The 17,618-nt window shown below is 31.3% G+C and overlaps 1 protein-coding gene across 1 annotated transcript; it reads right to left on the bottom strand.

Annotated features, from left to right (window-relative positions):
* Positions 1 to 1,661: 1,661 nt before the first annotated feature.
* Positions 1,662 to 4,154, bottom strand: LOC134706176 (uncharacterized). Its single transcript, XM_063564884.1, has 3 exons — positions 4,052 to 4,154; positions 3,105 to 3,425; positions 1,662 to 2,329 (listed from the first exon to the last, which is right to left on the bottom strand). Exons 1-3 carry the CDS (start codon positions 4,152 to 4,154, stop codon positions 1,665 to 1,667), a joined length of 1,089 nt encoding a protein of 362 aa, XP_063420954.1. The 3' UTR covers positions 1,662 to 1,664.
* Positions 4,155 to 17,618: the final 13,464 nt, after the last annotated feature.

The following is a 17,618-nucleotide window of genomic DNA, read 5'->3' on the forward strand; positions in this document are numbered from 1 at the left end:
TTTCGTAACTAGTCTTCCTAATAGTATACATTAATAATTCTTATACGATTTGCATATTGGATAAAACGATGATATGATCGGTCGAGAGAACTTCCGGTAAGTGATCTTGACGTTGGTTATTTTTCGATAGACGACTTTGACCGAACCTCTTTTCGTAACCAATGTAAACAAGATTGCGGCGAAAATAACACCGACGTTAACAAAATTTATTTTCCCTGCACGTCAATCGTTAAATAAATCAATACAACGAAAACATTAGTTTGAAAAATAGTAAGAATTTAAGCACTTTTCTTTTTATCAGATAGCAAATTTCATGGAATTTTTTTTTGCGTTAATCAACAAATATATTCATGCGCCAATAGTTAAATACTAGTACACAATCAACAATTGAGGAAGCAATTAAAATCGTAGGGACCCAATTAATAAAGTTAATTTACACAATTATTCAAACGAAACATCTGTGCTGCTGAAATGTTTGGTACTATGTTATAAGCTACTGCATAACTACTGAAATCCAACATAATCCAACATATTTTCGCGGATACGTTATTACGTGTTTAGTCCTTTCAAGCCAATTTCGCAGCAATAAATAATCACAATTTTCTCATTACCTTGTAGTTATATCTGAAAAGTTAATTTTTTTACATATGAGGGACAATTTATAATTACTGGCCATGGGTTTATTTTATTACTGGCGAAAGTTAGCGAAATTTAAAATTATATAAAAAAAAAGTTGTAAGATTGCCAATGAGACAACTCTCCACAAAAGTCAAAAATTACACAGAAATTAACAACTATAAGTCACTGTATGGCCTTCAATAATGAGTCCATACCACATATTAGTCAGCTATAAAAGGTCACGAAATGATAATGTCAAACAATTCAAACGAGAAAACTAACGGCCTTATGTATGTTCAAAAAATGAACAAAAAACAAATATGTAAAACATTAACAAACGACAATTAAAGGATTACAGGCTCCTGACTTCGGACAGGCACAAACATACCAAATGTGGCGGGGTTTGACATGTTAGCGGGACCCTAACCCTCTCTATAACCTAGGACAGTGGTATAACAGTACAACATAAGAACGAACTATAAAAATCAGTAAACAAGGCTGAATTCATCAGATGGACAAAGAGATAACGGTAAGTGTGGTTGAATTTATCAATTAAATGCATTTACGACGGGTTTTACTGATTTTGGTCATAAATTGTGATTCATAACAGTACAAAAACAAGTCCGATATTAAAGAGGGTAATAAGTGCCTATAGGGATACCTACAACCTTTCGATAAACCTTGTTGCCGAAACGTACATAAATATTATCAAGGAGAAAAATTAACAGTTTCAATCATCTAAAAGCACACCTACAGTAATTAAATTTTACATATTGACCTTTCTCATTAGAGAAGAAGGCTTCACATGACTTGCATCAAATATATGTACATTTATATTTACCAAACGACCATTTAATTTAATAGGAAAACTTTTGTTTGATAAGATTTGGAAATGTGGTGTAAAGAGTAAAAACATAAAAACTGTTAGTTAGTTTACAAAACAGATGAATATACTATAAGTGTAATATTCCTCTAACTTAATTTGTGTCTTAGAAATAGTAGATAAAACTTGGGTAAAACTATATAAAAAAAGATAAAAAAAAATTCTAAGCAATCACATTAATAATTGGAATATTTTTAAAATCGTATGCATACATTATTTCAAGTTTTGTTTCAAATGTTTTAGGATTATAAACACCAAACGCTAGACAAAGCTGATCAGCGGACACTACTTTTGTAAACGTGAACAATATTTTCAAACTGTCCTTGTCAATAACGGAGAACTCATTACGCTCCATGTTAATGAAGAATCCAAGTATTCCTGTGTCCACTCTACCGACTGAATTAGTGGTGTCTATCATCTTTACTTCCTCACGGGTGTTCGAAGTACCATGTTTGGCTATAAGGCATATGCTAGTATTGCAATTATTAATGAAAAACGACCATCCATGTTTTCCTACATAATGGTTACTGTCTATTTGTTTACGACTGGCCACTCCTACTTCGAGGACTAAGTCTGTTGAGTCATAATTCAGGGACTGCAATATTTTGAACAAGAACTTAATTTCAAAGTACATTTTACTCATGGAAGTTAAGCATCTAATTCCTAGTGTTCCTTTGTAAGTGTTAAACTGTTCTGGATGATTTACGAGATTCGGTGTCTCTTTAGTGAAAGAATTGCCCAGGACTGTATTATCATCGGACATGAACACTAATGAATGAGTCGACTGTCTGTCAAATTTCAGAAAAAATAAATATTCAGCTCGGTCATCTGAAATAAACCAATATATACTAAATTCATACAGTTATAATTTGTTTTTATCCTTATTTTTTTATTTCTAAAGTTGACAAAATAAAGGCGACAGTAGTATGCTGCTGTTCGAATGTAATAAACGTAAATCTTTAATAACTAAATGAAATCAGTCATACAAAATGTGAACAAGTTTGAATATCGAGACTCGGAGATAAGATGTACCAGTTTATAATGATTTCTGAGTATACCTTGTGAATTTTTTATTTATAGAAATACATGAATGTGTGTTTATTAAGACATTGGGAAGTTTATCATTTATATTTTTTAATATCTGCCAATCTTCTCCTACAGACACATCATTCTATGTGAGTCCAGCTTGCTAAACCAAACCAGATTTGACGTTTTTCACGTAAAGTAGTTTGCAGAATAGGAAAATACTGCCGTTAACAGTAAATTGATATCATAGATAATTTTAACGAAAACGTAACATGCTTGTAGTATTCAGATATTCAACAAATAAATAAAAATTTGAGTCATGTTCTATTGGTTTCTGGTCCATTACCTTGTGCTTTTCTTCTTAAAGCATAGTATAATGTAAATTCGTTGCTTTCAATTTAATTCTTAGATGTGTTTAAACTTCCAAAGACCACACTTGATTGACTAAACGTTCATATAAATGAAGTAAGGAGCTACAAATACGGAATAATAGATATAGTTTCAAAGTTTTGTTGTATATCGAAAAATGTCAGAAAATAAATCTTCAATGTAATTGTTAGAAAACAATAAAATCTACCCGTTTCTGTTGATGAAAATATTGACACCATCACAGGGACAACTATAACTAGTGCCAAGACTACACCACACACAAATGCAAGTATGGACCACTTGTGCTGCTTCAACCTAATCCATATATCTCTGGTAGTACTGGGTTCCGTGCTCACTCTAACTACACTTTCATTCAACTGCATTGGTACATTAATGACCTGACGGCTCTCATTTACGTTTTTGACATGTGCAGTGGTACCTTGCAGAGTATTGACTCGTCGTTCGTCTTTAACGTTGTCACAATAATCAGAGGCTACATCAAGGGAACTTCTTTCTTTATTGAAGCTATCTGTTCAACGAGAAATAATACAAGAATAAATTTAAAACAAAAAACCAATATGCATTCCTTATTTATCTACTAATATTCATCAGTGAATAATCAGCTTTAACTTTTTTTTTCATTTCTAATTTATAGATTTTTTTATAATAATTAAAAGCAGAATTCCCTTTCCAAATGGCCAAATCAAAAGTTCAAAAATATCAAACTAATGGAAAACATGTTCCTAACATGGTTATATCTTTATGTAGAAATATTTGATTACTCATAGTGTTATAGCTAGCTAAACGTTTAACATGTATGAAATTCGTGCAGATATACATATGGAAATTGTATTTTTCAATAACAACATGTTTTATTCAGTTATAAACATTTTTGTTATCCAACTATTGCTTTTACACACAATTGAACTCAGACATAGAAAACAAATGGCATCCATATATAAACGTGAAACAAACTAACATGCAAAAAAATAAGTATTGTCACAATATATATAAATAGACCAGCGTGGTTGCACTATATCACAACAAATCAGAATTATGACAGCAAGTCGCATATTCCATATGATAGAAGCAGCTCGAAATTGTCCGAAACTTAGCGACCAAATTATGCTCTGTCAGAATTGGATCCATTATTACCTATCCATTGTAACATACTTTTCATTAATTGTTCTTGGAAATACGGATCCCGCGCAGATCGAGATACCTGGTTTGATGGTATGGACTTTTCAATATCACACATCGTATAAAGCCTCAAATAAATATGTCTCGGGCAGACTTTATTTGTTTATTAGATATTAGAACGATGCAATATGAGATAATATAATTTCTTTAAATATTAAGCCACAAGTTTTCCGATTTATTTTACAAAATATATTTTTAAAAAAACCAAGAGAAACCTATTAAAGTAACAGTATTTATTCGGATCATAAATAGTTTACCTGAAATGCACTAACTGATTATATTCAACTGTTAAATTTGGACTTAAAACCTTGAATAACCGAAACAAACAAAAAGACAAACAAATAAAAAACAGGTAACCCAAGGGGACACAAAAAAAGATTTTCGAAAAATCGTTTATTTTATGGTTTATTTTGTGTCGTTGTTCTCTTTTTATATTTAATGCATTTCCCTCAGATTTAGTTTGTAACCCGGATTTTTTTTTCTTTCTATTAACGAGTTTCATTACCGACCTTTGACTACTTTTTTAATTATAGATTTATTTAAATATCAAAATTAAACAAAAACAAAAAAACATCGACAAGAAATAGCAAAAATGATCATAAAAAAAAACACCAATAAGAAAAATAGTAAGTATAATCATAAAAATAAAAATACACGAACCAACAAGAAACTAGGAAAAATAGTCATAATGATCGTTTATACAAATGTATAATTATAATGATTGAAAAATAATAGTCGAACAAAAAACGTCCACTTAAATGATATATTAGAAATAAACTTACAGTTAATATTCGACTTTTTCATCTTGGTAACAAATCTGCAAATATCACTGCAATATGACGAAATAAAATCAAATCTTGAAGGTTCACAAAATTTGAGGTGAACAATAATAACCTCCTGTTCATATACTTTTGCTATTTCAAACTAACTACACATGTGTGGTCGTATTATTAACAAACAAACATATTTGACCAATGAATAAGGAAATATTGAATTCTCCGAAAAATATACAAAACAATTGAAGAAACTTCATAGATGCTATTGTTAGTAAATTGACATCTATTGTTCTTGCCTCATTGTCTTTAAAAAAAACAATAGTAAAATCTATTAAAAAGGGTTGTTTTTAGACTTCATTAACATATATGAATACACTCTTCCTGTTTGAAATAAAACTGAGAATGAAAATCGGAAATGTGTCACAGAGACAATAACCCGACTAAAGGGCAGCAAACAGACGAATCCCATTTAACTTCAAAATGTATAGATCAACTATATTCCACTGTCCCAGGTTAAGGGGAGGATTGGGATCCCGCAAACATGTTTAACCCCGCCACATTATTTATGTATGTGCCTGTCCCTATTCAGGAGCCTGTAATTCAGTGGTTGTCATTTGTTTATGTGTTACATATTTGTTTTCGTTCATTTTTTTTATATAGATAAGACCGTTAGTTTTCTCGTTTGAATTGTTTTACAATGTCATATCGGGGCCTTTTATAGCTGACCATGCAGTATGGGCTTAGCTCATTGTTGAAGGCCTATAGTTGGTATTGTCTTTGTCAGTTTTATCTCCTGTGAAGAGTTGTCTCATAGGCAATCATACCACATCTTTATATAACATTTAAAATACGTGCAAGAATGAACTTGGACAGTCGAAAAATTGCGACAGTGATAAACATGTTTTGTGTGATAACAACTATCCCCCTAATACCTCTGGTCAATGTAGATTAAACAAACACTCAGCAATACGCACCGTAAAACTCAGTTTGAGTGAAGTTCGAGTACGATGTCAGATAAGGTAACACTTGAAACTCTGTAAAAGGCCAATTGAACATAAATTAGCAGATACTGACATGCCAGCTCCAGACCTCAAACAGACTGATTCAAGATTATGTCCTCATTATATTAAAATCAAGCAAAATCCCTGCCGCCAATGATTAAGTATAAGATGATAGCATATGGAGCGAACCTAATTAGTTAACAAAAGTACTAGGCTTAAAATTTAATACGCCAGACGCGGGTTTTGTCTACATTGAGACTCATCAATACCCGTATCACGCCAATAACAGTTTTTTTTTAAATAAATGTGTTTATTGCCGATGCCAAGACCCTATGAGTGAATTGACAAATAACAAATTTGAATTGTGATATCTTTCATGTCCTGCCAACGGTATCATAAATAATATCCCTCCTTCATAAGTCTGTTTAAAGGTTTGGTTAGCTTGTGATGTGAATGCTGACATTGTTTGTGCTCTGTATAGAATATTGCCATAACCGATTGGAAATGAAATACCTGAACGTATGAGGTCTTTGCATATTGATTAACGTATTATCTAATTAGGTCTTTCCACTTTTCTGTGGAAAGACCTATTGTTTTTCTTCTGATTATTTTTTTTTTTTTTTTTTTTTTTTTCTTCCGCCTAATTTTGTTCTTGCGATAAACATTTGTTTCGCAATATGTCGCTTAGATATTTTGTATATGATATCGAACAGTTTATGCGCTTTTGAAATTTACCCTGCGTAAACAAATACTTTTCTTTGTAGGAGTTATCTCCCCAAACACTGTTTTCCTTGTTAGCGCATCTCCTTCGCAACCGTAAAAGATTATGACAAATTTATTTTACAAAATTGCTCGTTATATCCTTCGCATGATTTGTCCTATTTTGACCGAAGCGATATGACCGCTCCATATGAGAGTTATTTCCCCTTATGCATCTGATATAAGTGATATGAATTTCTATCTTATAAATCATAAGTGATAGAGACCTAGGATCTTTTGATTTGAGGTCCTTGGTCCAAAAAAATGAAAATTAGGTCAAGGTCAAAGGTCAAGGTCATATTCTGATATTTGAATTTGGCTTATTTTCACTTATATCCAAAGACTGTATAAGATATCAACAAATTATTTTTACTAAATTGTTAGTTGCGACATGTCGTAAGATGGAAATTTTGATTGCAAGCGTACGTTGAATGTAAAAGGGAGTTTTCTCCCCTCTTGTATGTAAAAATACGTGTTTGGTGATATAACTCATTAACTAAATATAATTAAGACCTATGGTCTATTGATTTGAGGTCCTTGGTTTATGACCTTGAAATTGATCTCAAGGTCATAGCTTAATTTGACGTTCTAGATTTTGACCTTTGCTTTTATTCTATATGTATACATGATAAAGATATACAACTTTTAGAAAAAGGTATCAAACCATTTAACCTTGAAAAAAAACAACCGGAAGTGACCTTTTGTAAACCGGAAGTAGCCATTTTTTGTACTTTATTACTATAAAAGTATATAGAACCAGATATTTTTGGAATAAGTGTCAAGTAAATATTCAAATATAATCGGAAGTAACATTTTTCAAACCGGAAGTAACAAATTATCTCCCTTATTTAAAAAAAATGTATGGAAACAATATATTTTTGGAATCAGTTTACTAGGAGCTATCATTTGACAATTGAAATGACATTTTAAACTTAGTTTAACAACTTTTCATATCAAAATACATTGTTTTGATGGAAAGACCTTCAATTGTTCTCTGAACAATTGGTTTTTAATTATTTATATTATTATAACGTAAAAATTATTGCCTTGTGTCGATAAAAAGTATGGTAAATGTTTTGTCTATTTTTGTAATTCAGAGATTTCGTTCGATAAAAGCAAATACTTTGTTAAATACACGAGCGAATAGAACAAAAATGAGATATATAAACATTATAAAATGATGAAAACATTGACAAGGGAACGTCACTATAAACAATAGATAATTAACATGAGAAAATGAAAACAAAAATCATCTGTTTTGTTATTCAATGTTTAATTATGTTAGAGACTTAAAATTTTCTTTTCGTCTTTTTTGTTAAACTTTCATGAGTACTTTAATTGCATACCAATACATTACATGCTGTTTCTTTCACAATAAATATGTAATACATTCACTTTCGAAATTTCGTATTCAAATGAAGGACAAAATATTCCAGACAACTACCTAGGCAGCTCGCTCCACAAAACGGATGAGATATTAGAGTAACAAGAATCGGTTGTTTTATGTGCAGAAACCTTCATCCGGAACGCACAAACTTACATTTACATTTATCATGCAATTATCCAACTATAGTAAAAATAACAAGTATACAAGTATTTTTTGCTTTATTTGTACTTGTACAAACAAAGACTCCTGTTACCCCACTTCCACGTTGAGCAAGCGCTAATATGAATATTTCTGTTAAGTCCTAACCAGTTCATATTGGGGTCCTCTTCGCGGTCCGCGTTTAAACTATATCGATTTCTTTGCGAAATTAGAAACAATAATTTCGATTTAATTACTGAAGTCACAAGTGTTGTGAGTTATTTCAGGATAAAACAATGTATGTACATTGTTGGAAAATATAAATGTTTTTTGGTCTCGCTACAAAACAGGAAAAAAGCTCGGCAGTGCCTCACTTTTCATCCTGTTTCTAAAGTTCATACAAATAAATTATATATTTTCCGACAAGGTACATATATTGCATATCTATCAATGGATAAACTCACTATATTTCAAAATTATTTTATGTGCAGACATAGCCGTACGGTGACCTATAGTTGTTAATGTCTGAGTCATTTTGTTTTTTTGTGGATAGCTGTCTCATTGGCAATCATACCACATCGTCTTTTTTATATAGTCATATCGTTACATATTGACAGCAGTTACTCAATTCTTTTACACCAGAAAATACATTTCCTTTTTAAAACACGCATTTACTTATTTGTAAAATCAATTTTATAACAGCCTTTTGGCATAGTGTTTTACCTAATGGAGTTCGCTACTCTAATAAAGAATTACCAGCTTTTTAAAAGACTTTCATAAATTTATAATATAATTAAAAGAACTAAAAAGACGAAAAAAAAATAATGGTCCGTGAGCTTGTTTTCAAGATATAAGCTATTGGGAAATAATTCTTTCCAGACTTTCCATAAGTTTAACATTGGCAACCTTTTTCTATCAAAAATAACAAAAATCTTATAGCTTTCTTCAAATATGGCTATTTGAATTATATAATATCAAATTCTGAAATGAAATGTAGGAGTTAGCGGGGAAATATATGTATGGCTATTCTAGGATAAAACAAGATGATTCCGAATAACTGGCACAAATTCAATTATAAGAGGAGCAAATATCCTTAAACAAGATAACCACGTGATAACGAGCCAGATTTCAACAGTTATACACGGACATTTTTTAATATATATGTTAAAAATCCGCAAAAAGATAAGCATTGTTAAAAATTTCCTAGTTATAAATTTTCTATCAACGAGGGCAGCCAACGTTCATATTTTTTGCAATTAAAGTTTTGTGAGAAAAAAAACGACAACTCTAGCTTTTGTATTTACTTAACTCATATATGATGAAATTTCCAACGCACAAATTATCAGTGGAAGACATAAAAAAGTATTAATATGCAACTTGTCAATATCTAAGTAAGCAAACACATGACATATGTATACCTTCTTTTAAAATACTATGCGGGGAAATTTTGTTTGCATTTACGTAAATTGGTGTGCTGTATGTTATCTCCTTAGCATTCATTCATAGTTCCCTCATATTGCAAAACAAAAATTCTAATATCAAATTTCTTCATAGGCAAACAGAAAAACTATTTTAAAGTCAAGATACTACCTCAACTTAACTGATTGATACAATTAAAATTTATGTTATGCTCAAAGATGAAATAACTAGAATATTACGTTAAATTGTGAATATATTAGTTATGTATATGAGTTTATTGCAGATGACCAGGCTGGGTACAGATTTTCGTTGAGATTTGACAGGAAATCGACTCATTCGTTAGTTTTCTTGTCTGATGATAATACAGTACTGAGTAGTTCTTTCACTAGAGAGACACCGAATCCCGTAAATCATCCGAAACAGTTTAACAGTTACACAGGAACAATAGGAAATAGATGCTTAACTTCTACAAGTAAAATATACTTAATAAAGATTAAGTTCTCTTACGAAATATTACGGTGGATAAACTCAACAAACTTAGTCCTCGAATTAGGAGTGGCTAATCGTAAACAAATTGACAGCCATCTTTATGTAGGATACCACGGGTGGTCGTTTTCTTTAAGCAATTGCAATACTAGCATTTGCCTTAAATCCACATATGGCACTACGACGACGATCGAACAAGTTAAGATAATAAGTAGCAGTAATACAGTCGGTACAGTGACCACAGGAAAGCTTGGATTCTTTGTTAATATGGACCGTAATGAATTTTCAGTCATTGACAAGGACAGTACAAAAATATTATCCACGTTTACAAGAGTAGTGTCTGCTGATCAGCTGTGTCTAGCGTTTGGTTTTTTTTAACTTATATTATCTCGAAACAAAACTGGAAATAATGTATTCCTACGATTTCACAAATCTTCCAATCATCAATGTTGTAGCTTAAATCATAGGGTTACTTATAGTGGTAACTGTGTCCAAAGCATTTTACTGTTATCTTAAAAGGACACTAGCTGTCAAATTCGTGGTCACCGATTTGATTCAATTCTCATATTTGATTAATAATAATGTAAAACATTTCTCCAAACTACCAAAAGTCTAAAATGAACAGTTTACAAAGCATGGGGTAGATAATATATTGGTTCGTTTCGTGTATATTTTAGTCCAGACGCCATCTAATTAACTATCGATTTGACCTCAGATGACCATATAACCGATGTAAACATGAATTAAATTGTGCGGGATGTTTAAATTCGCAGCTAGTTCTAATTCGATGAAGATATCTCTAGGCATTAAGCATCCTAGCAACAATTGTGTTCCCTATCAATTTAGCTGCTTTTTACTCATCGGAATTGCTTTATCTACAACGCGTATCTATGAAGGAAGATCAGTGATAATATCCATAAATACTGCATTTATGATTCACAAAGTAATGTTTAAGTTATCTACCTGAAATATGTCATAGTGTAGTATAATTTTTTATCACATTATATAAATAAAATATAGCTGAAAGGGTGATTGAGTAAATTTCTACCCCTAGAAAACATTGTCAACCGAGGCGAAGAAAACGTTGATAATATTTTGTTTTCTTCAAAATTACAATTATTAAATGACTTGATTTATGAAATGCATTTTCCTCTTGTGATTTTTTAGTGTGTCGTAAGGGAGCTACCATTTGATATTTAGGGGGAGGGGGCTAGGATGAAATTTGAAAAAATAGGCAGGACAGGAGTTTTGAGTAAAAAAAAAGTCAGGATGACCCACTTGCAAAAAAAAAGTCAGGATGACAATTTATGTAAAAAAAAGTCAGGACAAACAAAAAAAAAAGCAGACCGGATAGAGTGAAAAATAAAAAGGGAGGACGCATGACAGAGATTACAACTAAAAAAAAAAGGACAAAATGTTCATCCTAGCTTCCCCCCCTAAAAAACAAATGGTAGCTTCCTAAGGTGCAAGACAGTTTACTTTACAAACTACCTCATTAAATGCAGACCAAATTGATGACTATATCTAAATATGGCTTATTAGACTGTTGCTGTCGGCATCAAATCCAATGGCAAAAAGGAACGTTCGTGCGAGATGTTCTAATATGAATTCACGTTAAGACAGAGTGTGTACATTAAATTCAATGTCCCGTTTTGAAAAATAACCTTTGCAACTATTATTTAAGCGATCTACAGGCGGAATATTGTAATTCAAATGTTATGCATCTATCTGAAAAAAGTAAAATCACAAAAATACTGAACTCAGAGGAAAATCAATTTGGAAAGTCCATAATCACATGGCAAAATCAAAAAACAAAACGCATCAAAAACGAATGGACAAGAACTGTCATATTCCTGACTTGGTACAGGCATTTTCAAATGTAGAAAATGGTGGATTAAACCTGGTTCTATAGCGCTAACCCTCTCACTTTAATAACAGTCTCATCAAATTGCGTTACATTTACATGATGCGTTAAATAAATAGTCAAAATATGGGAACATCAGTCATCATCGTATAACAATTTAACAGGACACAACAACATCTACTATCTACGCACACATGGATTGATTTGAGTGTTTGACGTCAGAAAAATTATATACGTCACATAAATTTGTCGTTCAATGTGCATACAATAGTTATCAAAAGTACCTGGATTATAAACAATTTTAAATTTTACATAGGCAATGAGCGCAGACAGGGTTAAAAAATCAAAAGTATGTAAGAATAAATTACAGAAATCTGACATACTCTATTTAATCAATAGCAGTCTTAATTTCCCATTCAGTACCCCGGTTGACTCATGTTTTAGAACCTGCTTATTAATTTTGTTATTCATTTGAATTGGTACTTTAAATTACGATTTTGATTCCTGATTCTCCCTAGTTGAAATAAATTATAAAATGTCAGGAAGCAGTTCATTTTAATGAAAGAAAGGTACTGTCATGTCTCTGTTTAGTAGATATCAGTCGTGTCGCGAATACATCTCTTCATTACAATGTTTTTCATTCGGTTTTCTTTAAATTTAAGAGGTTTCAATATTTAAGCTTTTGTTAGCATTTATGCTTTTCCACAAAAGCGTTACAAAACCCATAAAAGAATAGACGGATGGGTTTATCCCTGTCAATGGTTTCTTATTGACATAAACCTTACATAAAACACCATTGCCTTAACTAAAATATACTAACATGCATTAAAAAATACACAGATACCCAAAGTTCCAACCAATACGATCCCTACAAGGACGTAAAATCAGGTAAGAAATCAGAGAAACGTATCAGATGGCTGAATGTGTTGTACTAAACAACTCGATCCACACCAGTTAACACGTGACCTTAAATCAGACTCAAAGAACAATATGTTGTTTGGATCATTATATATATATTATGTATGCTGTTTTTTGTGTCAAATGTGGGTAATTTAAATTTCTATACGTAATTTGTCTGTCCTTTACAGTATTCAAAAATATTGCTGTCCATCTGATCAGATTCTCTCAACATCTGTTTACAGGATTCAATAGATTCATCCTATTCCTCTTTTTTATTTTTTAGTTCATAGTGTTCGGCTAACTTATTTCCCGCAATTCGCCAAAAACCTTCTCCCATCTATCTTCTGAGCTATCTAACACACATGGGCTCGGGAATGATATTTAGATCTTTAATTTCTATATCTGCAACGACAACACTGAGAATAAAACAACTGATAAAGACTTCTGTGCTTAACCTGGGATCGATATTCTTTGAAAGCCTTTCTTTTATAAATATCAGGGTCTAATTCATATATATTGTTTAATTCTCTTTTATTTCAAATATGTTCAAGGTAAAAAATTATGAAATTAAGGAGACTTATGATTATGACTCGCTCAGATCTATATTGTTTTCCCACTTTAAAAGCAAGGTCTAAACATATGGGATTCAACTACAAAAATCATATTCTCATTATTGGCCAAATTTTTTAAAATGTCTGTTGTTGTACAATACTACAAATATGTGTTTGAGTCGATATTGTCTGGGTTTATTGACATTATGATAAACTGATTAAGCTTATATTCGGCATTTTTTAACGATTCTTTAGTATTAATTGTATTTGATTGGACATGAACACTGCAGTGTTAAGTGCCGATGATTATTTCTATATATTTTGGTATATCTGACAGACTCAATGTTCAATCCTGCTTTCCAAACACTGTGTTGATGATCAGAAATAAGAAATATTAGTTATATTCTCAGAATATCATGGTTAACGCATTGAACTATGATACTATAAAAACTGCTTTGCAAACAATGGATTTTTCACAATGTTACCGCTTATCAAAAGATACATTTGTACATGGTTAATTAACCTTACATCGAGATTCAAATATCGAAGAGTAGCAGTCAAAACCAAACAAAATACTTACTTCGTATTATTTCCTAGTCAACGTAAACACCCTATAGTGTCTCAGGTACTTGTTTCTGAAAAACATTAATTTTCCCTCATTGTTTAATATAACATATACTGGTAAAAATATTTCACAGACAAGATCCTGTGTTCCTTGTTTTTGTATATGTTTTTTTTTTATCATTACTTATAATGTTTGGCTTTACAACTTACTGTTTATTTAATTTATGTATGTATTTAAATGTTGTATGCAAGTTGCTTGCATTTAATAAAACCTTGAATCTTGAAGAAAATATTTGACAACCATCCAAGAGGTATGTTATTCCTTCAAATGCAAATAATCATCATTTCACTTTCGTTGTATTTTTAAAAAACAACAATATGTGTTATGACCGCCAATGTGACGACTCTCTACAAAGGACCAAAATGAAACAAAAATTACCAATTATAGGTAACAGTATGGCATTTAAGGATCAATAAAACTCATATCACATAGCCAGCTAAAACAAGCTCTGAATTGACAAATGTGAAACAATTCAAACTAAAAAACTAACTGCCTAATTTATGTTGTCATTGTCCATTATTTTTCATCTCATTCCAGTTTGATGTTGTTGTTCTTTTAGGGGGAGGGGATCAATGCTAAGGCTTGAGTATTATATGTTCATATTTGTATTGCGCTGTAAAATAAAACTGACTGTTTTTATTTTCTGTACCTCGCCAGAACAATATTTAAATTGAGCAATAGTCATTATTTTGCGTCGAAATTATCATTTTGAATATCTCCTCTGGAATCTACAATCTGAATTAAAAAAAAATGTTCTGCATAAGCCTCTTTTGAATATGCATGTTGGAATAAATGGTCACGAAAAACAATAATTCATCATCGGTCATTTTTTTTCATGCTTCTCTTCTCCTAATAGTGTAAGCAAAACAATAGATATAGGAAGATGTGGTGTGAGTGCCAATGAGACAACTCTCCATCCAAATAACAATTTAAAAATTAAACCATTATAGGTTAAAGTACGGCCTTCAACACGGAGCCTTGGCTCACACCGAACAACAAGCTATAAAGGGAATATATGAATAGCAACATACAATATTAAATGTTTTTTTTTTTTATTTCAAACTTCTTTAAAACATTTTTTTAAATGCTTCTCTTCATAATTACGCTGTGGATAAACATGTGGTATTTTTCGAGTGAAATAATTTAATCTTACCAAAGTGTTTAAATACTCTTAAATTTAGTCATCTTAAAAAACTTATGATTGTGATCAGGAGAATATGCAGAAAAATTGGCACCGCTATCAATGTTTTATATAATGTCAAAAGCCGGAATGCACTTTATCATTCACCGGCATTGAATTAAGCTTATGAAAAGATAATTTAAAAAGTAGAAACACAATTTGGAGAACAAAAATTCTTACTGTTTACAATTTATCTATTTAAGCCGTACAATTTTAGAACGTTATTATTTGACAAATTAAACGATAGATAAAGTTGAATAATCTAAAGGTCTTTATTTCATTATTTCATAAATCAGGTAATCTGTTTTGTCTTCATCAAATTTCACATTGGGCGTGAACATTGACAAAAGCAAATTAAACAACTTTGACATATTTACGATTTCGATGACTATTAAATATAAAAAAAATAGTGTCAATCTTCTCAAACATAAGCTCAAAACATTTAATAAATATTGAATCTAAATTCCGTTTTCATAATATTTGTTTTATGATAAACACCAAATAGAAAACAAAGGGAAAATCACTTCCGTTTTCGATTTTGTTTGAAGATATTGTTATTTATCTATTTTTTATGTGAGAAATCGAAATTTGAAAACGGAAAAATTTCCTATTTTTGTTTTTCGTTAATAATTTCTCATGGGATAATGGCTATTGATTCCCATGTTGTATTTATTAAGATGCACCTCAAAAACTAATTATTCCACTGATTAAAATATCTAAACAGATTAGGTTCATTTTCTGATAAAATATCAACAATTTTATAAGGAAAAGGTCTGGAAAACAAACCAGCATTTCTATTGGTTCACATGGTTTAAAGGTTACGATATCGTAAAGATATTTGAAAAAAAAGTAATTTGAAAATAATAAAAACTGTTTAGACCTTGAAAGATTTTCGGTACTTATCCATCTTCGGATTTCAAATGTTTGGCTTCAAGCGTTCCTGATGAAGGTAAAACCAGAAAAGCGCCTCGGACGCAACATGTTATAAATTGGTTATCAAAAGTACCAGGATTATAATTATATACGCCATACGCGCGTTTCGTCTACATAAGACTCATCAGTGACGCTCAGATCAAAATAGTTAAAAAGCCAAACAAATACAAAGTTGAAGAGCATTGAGGATCCAAAATTCCAAAAAATTGTGCCAAATACGGCTAAGGTAATCTACTCCTGGGGTAAGAAAATCCTTAGTTTTTAATATTCAAAGTTTTGTAAACAGAAAATTTATAAAAATGACCATATAATTGATATTCATGTCAACACCGAAGTGCTGACTACTGGGCTGGTGATACCCTCGGGGACGAAACGTCCACCAGCAGTGGCATCGACCCAGTGGTGTAAATAGTTATCAAAAGTACCAGGATTATGATTTAGAACCAGGTTTAATCCACCATTTTCTACATTTGAAAATGCCTGTACCAAGTCAGGAATATGACAGTTCTTGTCCATTCGTTTTTGATGCGTTTTGTTTTTTGATTTTGCCATGTGATTATGGACTTTCCAAATTGATTTTCCTCTGAGTTCAGTATTTTTGTGATTTTACTTTTTATACGACAGACGCGCGTTTCGTCTACATAAGACTCATCAGTGACGCTCAGATCAAAATAGTTAAAAAGCCAAACAAATACAAAGTTGAAGAGCATTGAGGATCCAAAATTCCAAAAAAACGTGTTGTTTTCCATTTTTCACTGTGTTGATACCTCTGCTGGTGGACTATCAGTCTCCGAGGGTATCATCAGCTCAGTATTCAGAGCCTCTGTACTGACATGATTTTACAAACTTTACTAAAATTGTTTGTTTATAAATTTTGAAATAATTATAAAACTAAGGTGTCAACTCCCACAGGGAAAGTTGGCTTTAGATGATTTTGGCAATTAATTTTAGGTATTTTTGACATAAAGCTCTATTTTATAGATTCTTGTACAACAGAGATTGACCTCCAAAACAATGTATCAATTTGTTCCTATTGTATTCTATTCTCTCATAAATCTTCAATGAAGTTTTTAACATCAATTCATTAGAGATCACTAAATTTAATTGGATATAAAATTTGTTCTATTGGTGTTTTTGGAAATCTGAGACAAGGTTTTGGAGGCCAAGCTGTGTTGTACAAGAGTCTATAAAATATTTTGGGATGCTATGAATAGCAAAGAAGCTAAATTCGTTCTAGTGAGCACATCACAGTATAGCAACTAATAACATAACAATTAATTATGTAATAATTATGTCAGAATGAAATTATCACAATGTGAAACATGAATCTTTCTTCTTTCTTATTCCTTATTCATAAAATTCAAAGAAGGATGAAATGAATTACATCAGTTTAAAGTTGTTTGATTGGGAGTGACAAAATCTTTGCATGGTTCTACCTTGAATACGATATATAATCCGACTTGATATTCAATTTGATTTATGATAAATATATGGCTTAGCATG

The sequence above is a fragment of the Mytilus trossulus genome, chromosome 2 (assembly GCF_036588685.1).
Source record: "Mytilus trossulus isolate FHL-02 chromosome 2, PNRI_Mtr1.1.1.hap1, whole genome shotgun sequence".
Classification (NCBI taxonomy): Eukaryota; Metazoa; Mollusca; class Bivalvia; order Mytilida; family Mytilidae; genus Mytilus; species Mytilus trossulus.

Bases quoted from the DNA above. Each gene is read 5' to 3' on its own strand.
- LOC134706176 (XM_063564884.1), bottom strand. From the start codon at position 4,154: ATGTGTGATATTGAAAAGTCCATACCATCAAACCAGGTATCTCGATCT. The intron at 3,426-4,051 runs GTAATAATGGAT...CTCGTTGAACAG, and splicing joins AAGTATGTTACAATGGATAG to ATAGCTTCAATAAAGAAAGA. The intron at 2,330-3,104 runs GTAGATTTTATT...GGTTTATTTCAG, and splicing joins ATTTTCATCAACAGAAACGG to ATGACCGAGCTGAATATTTA.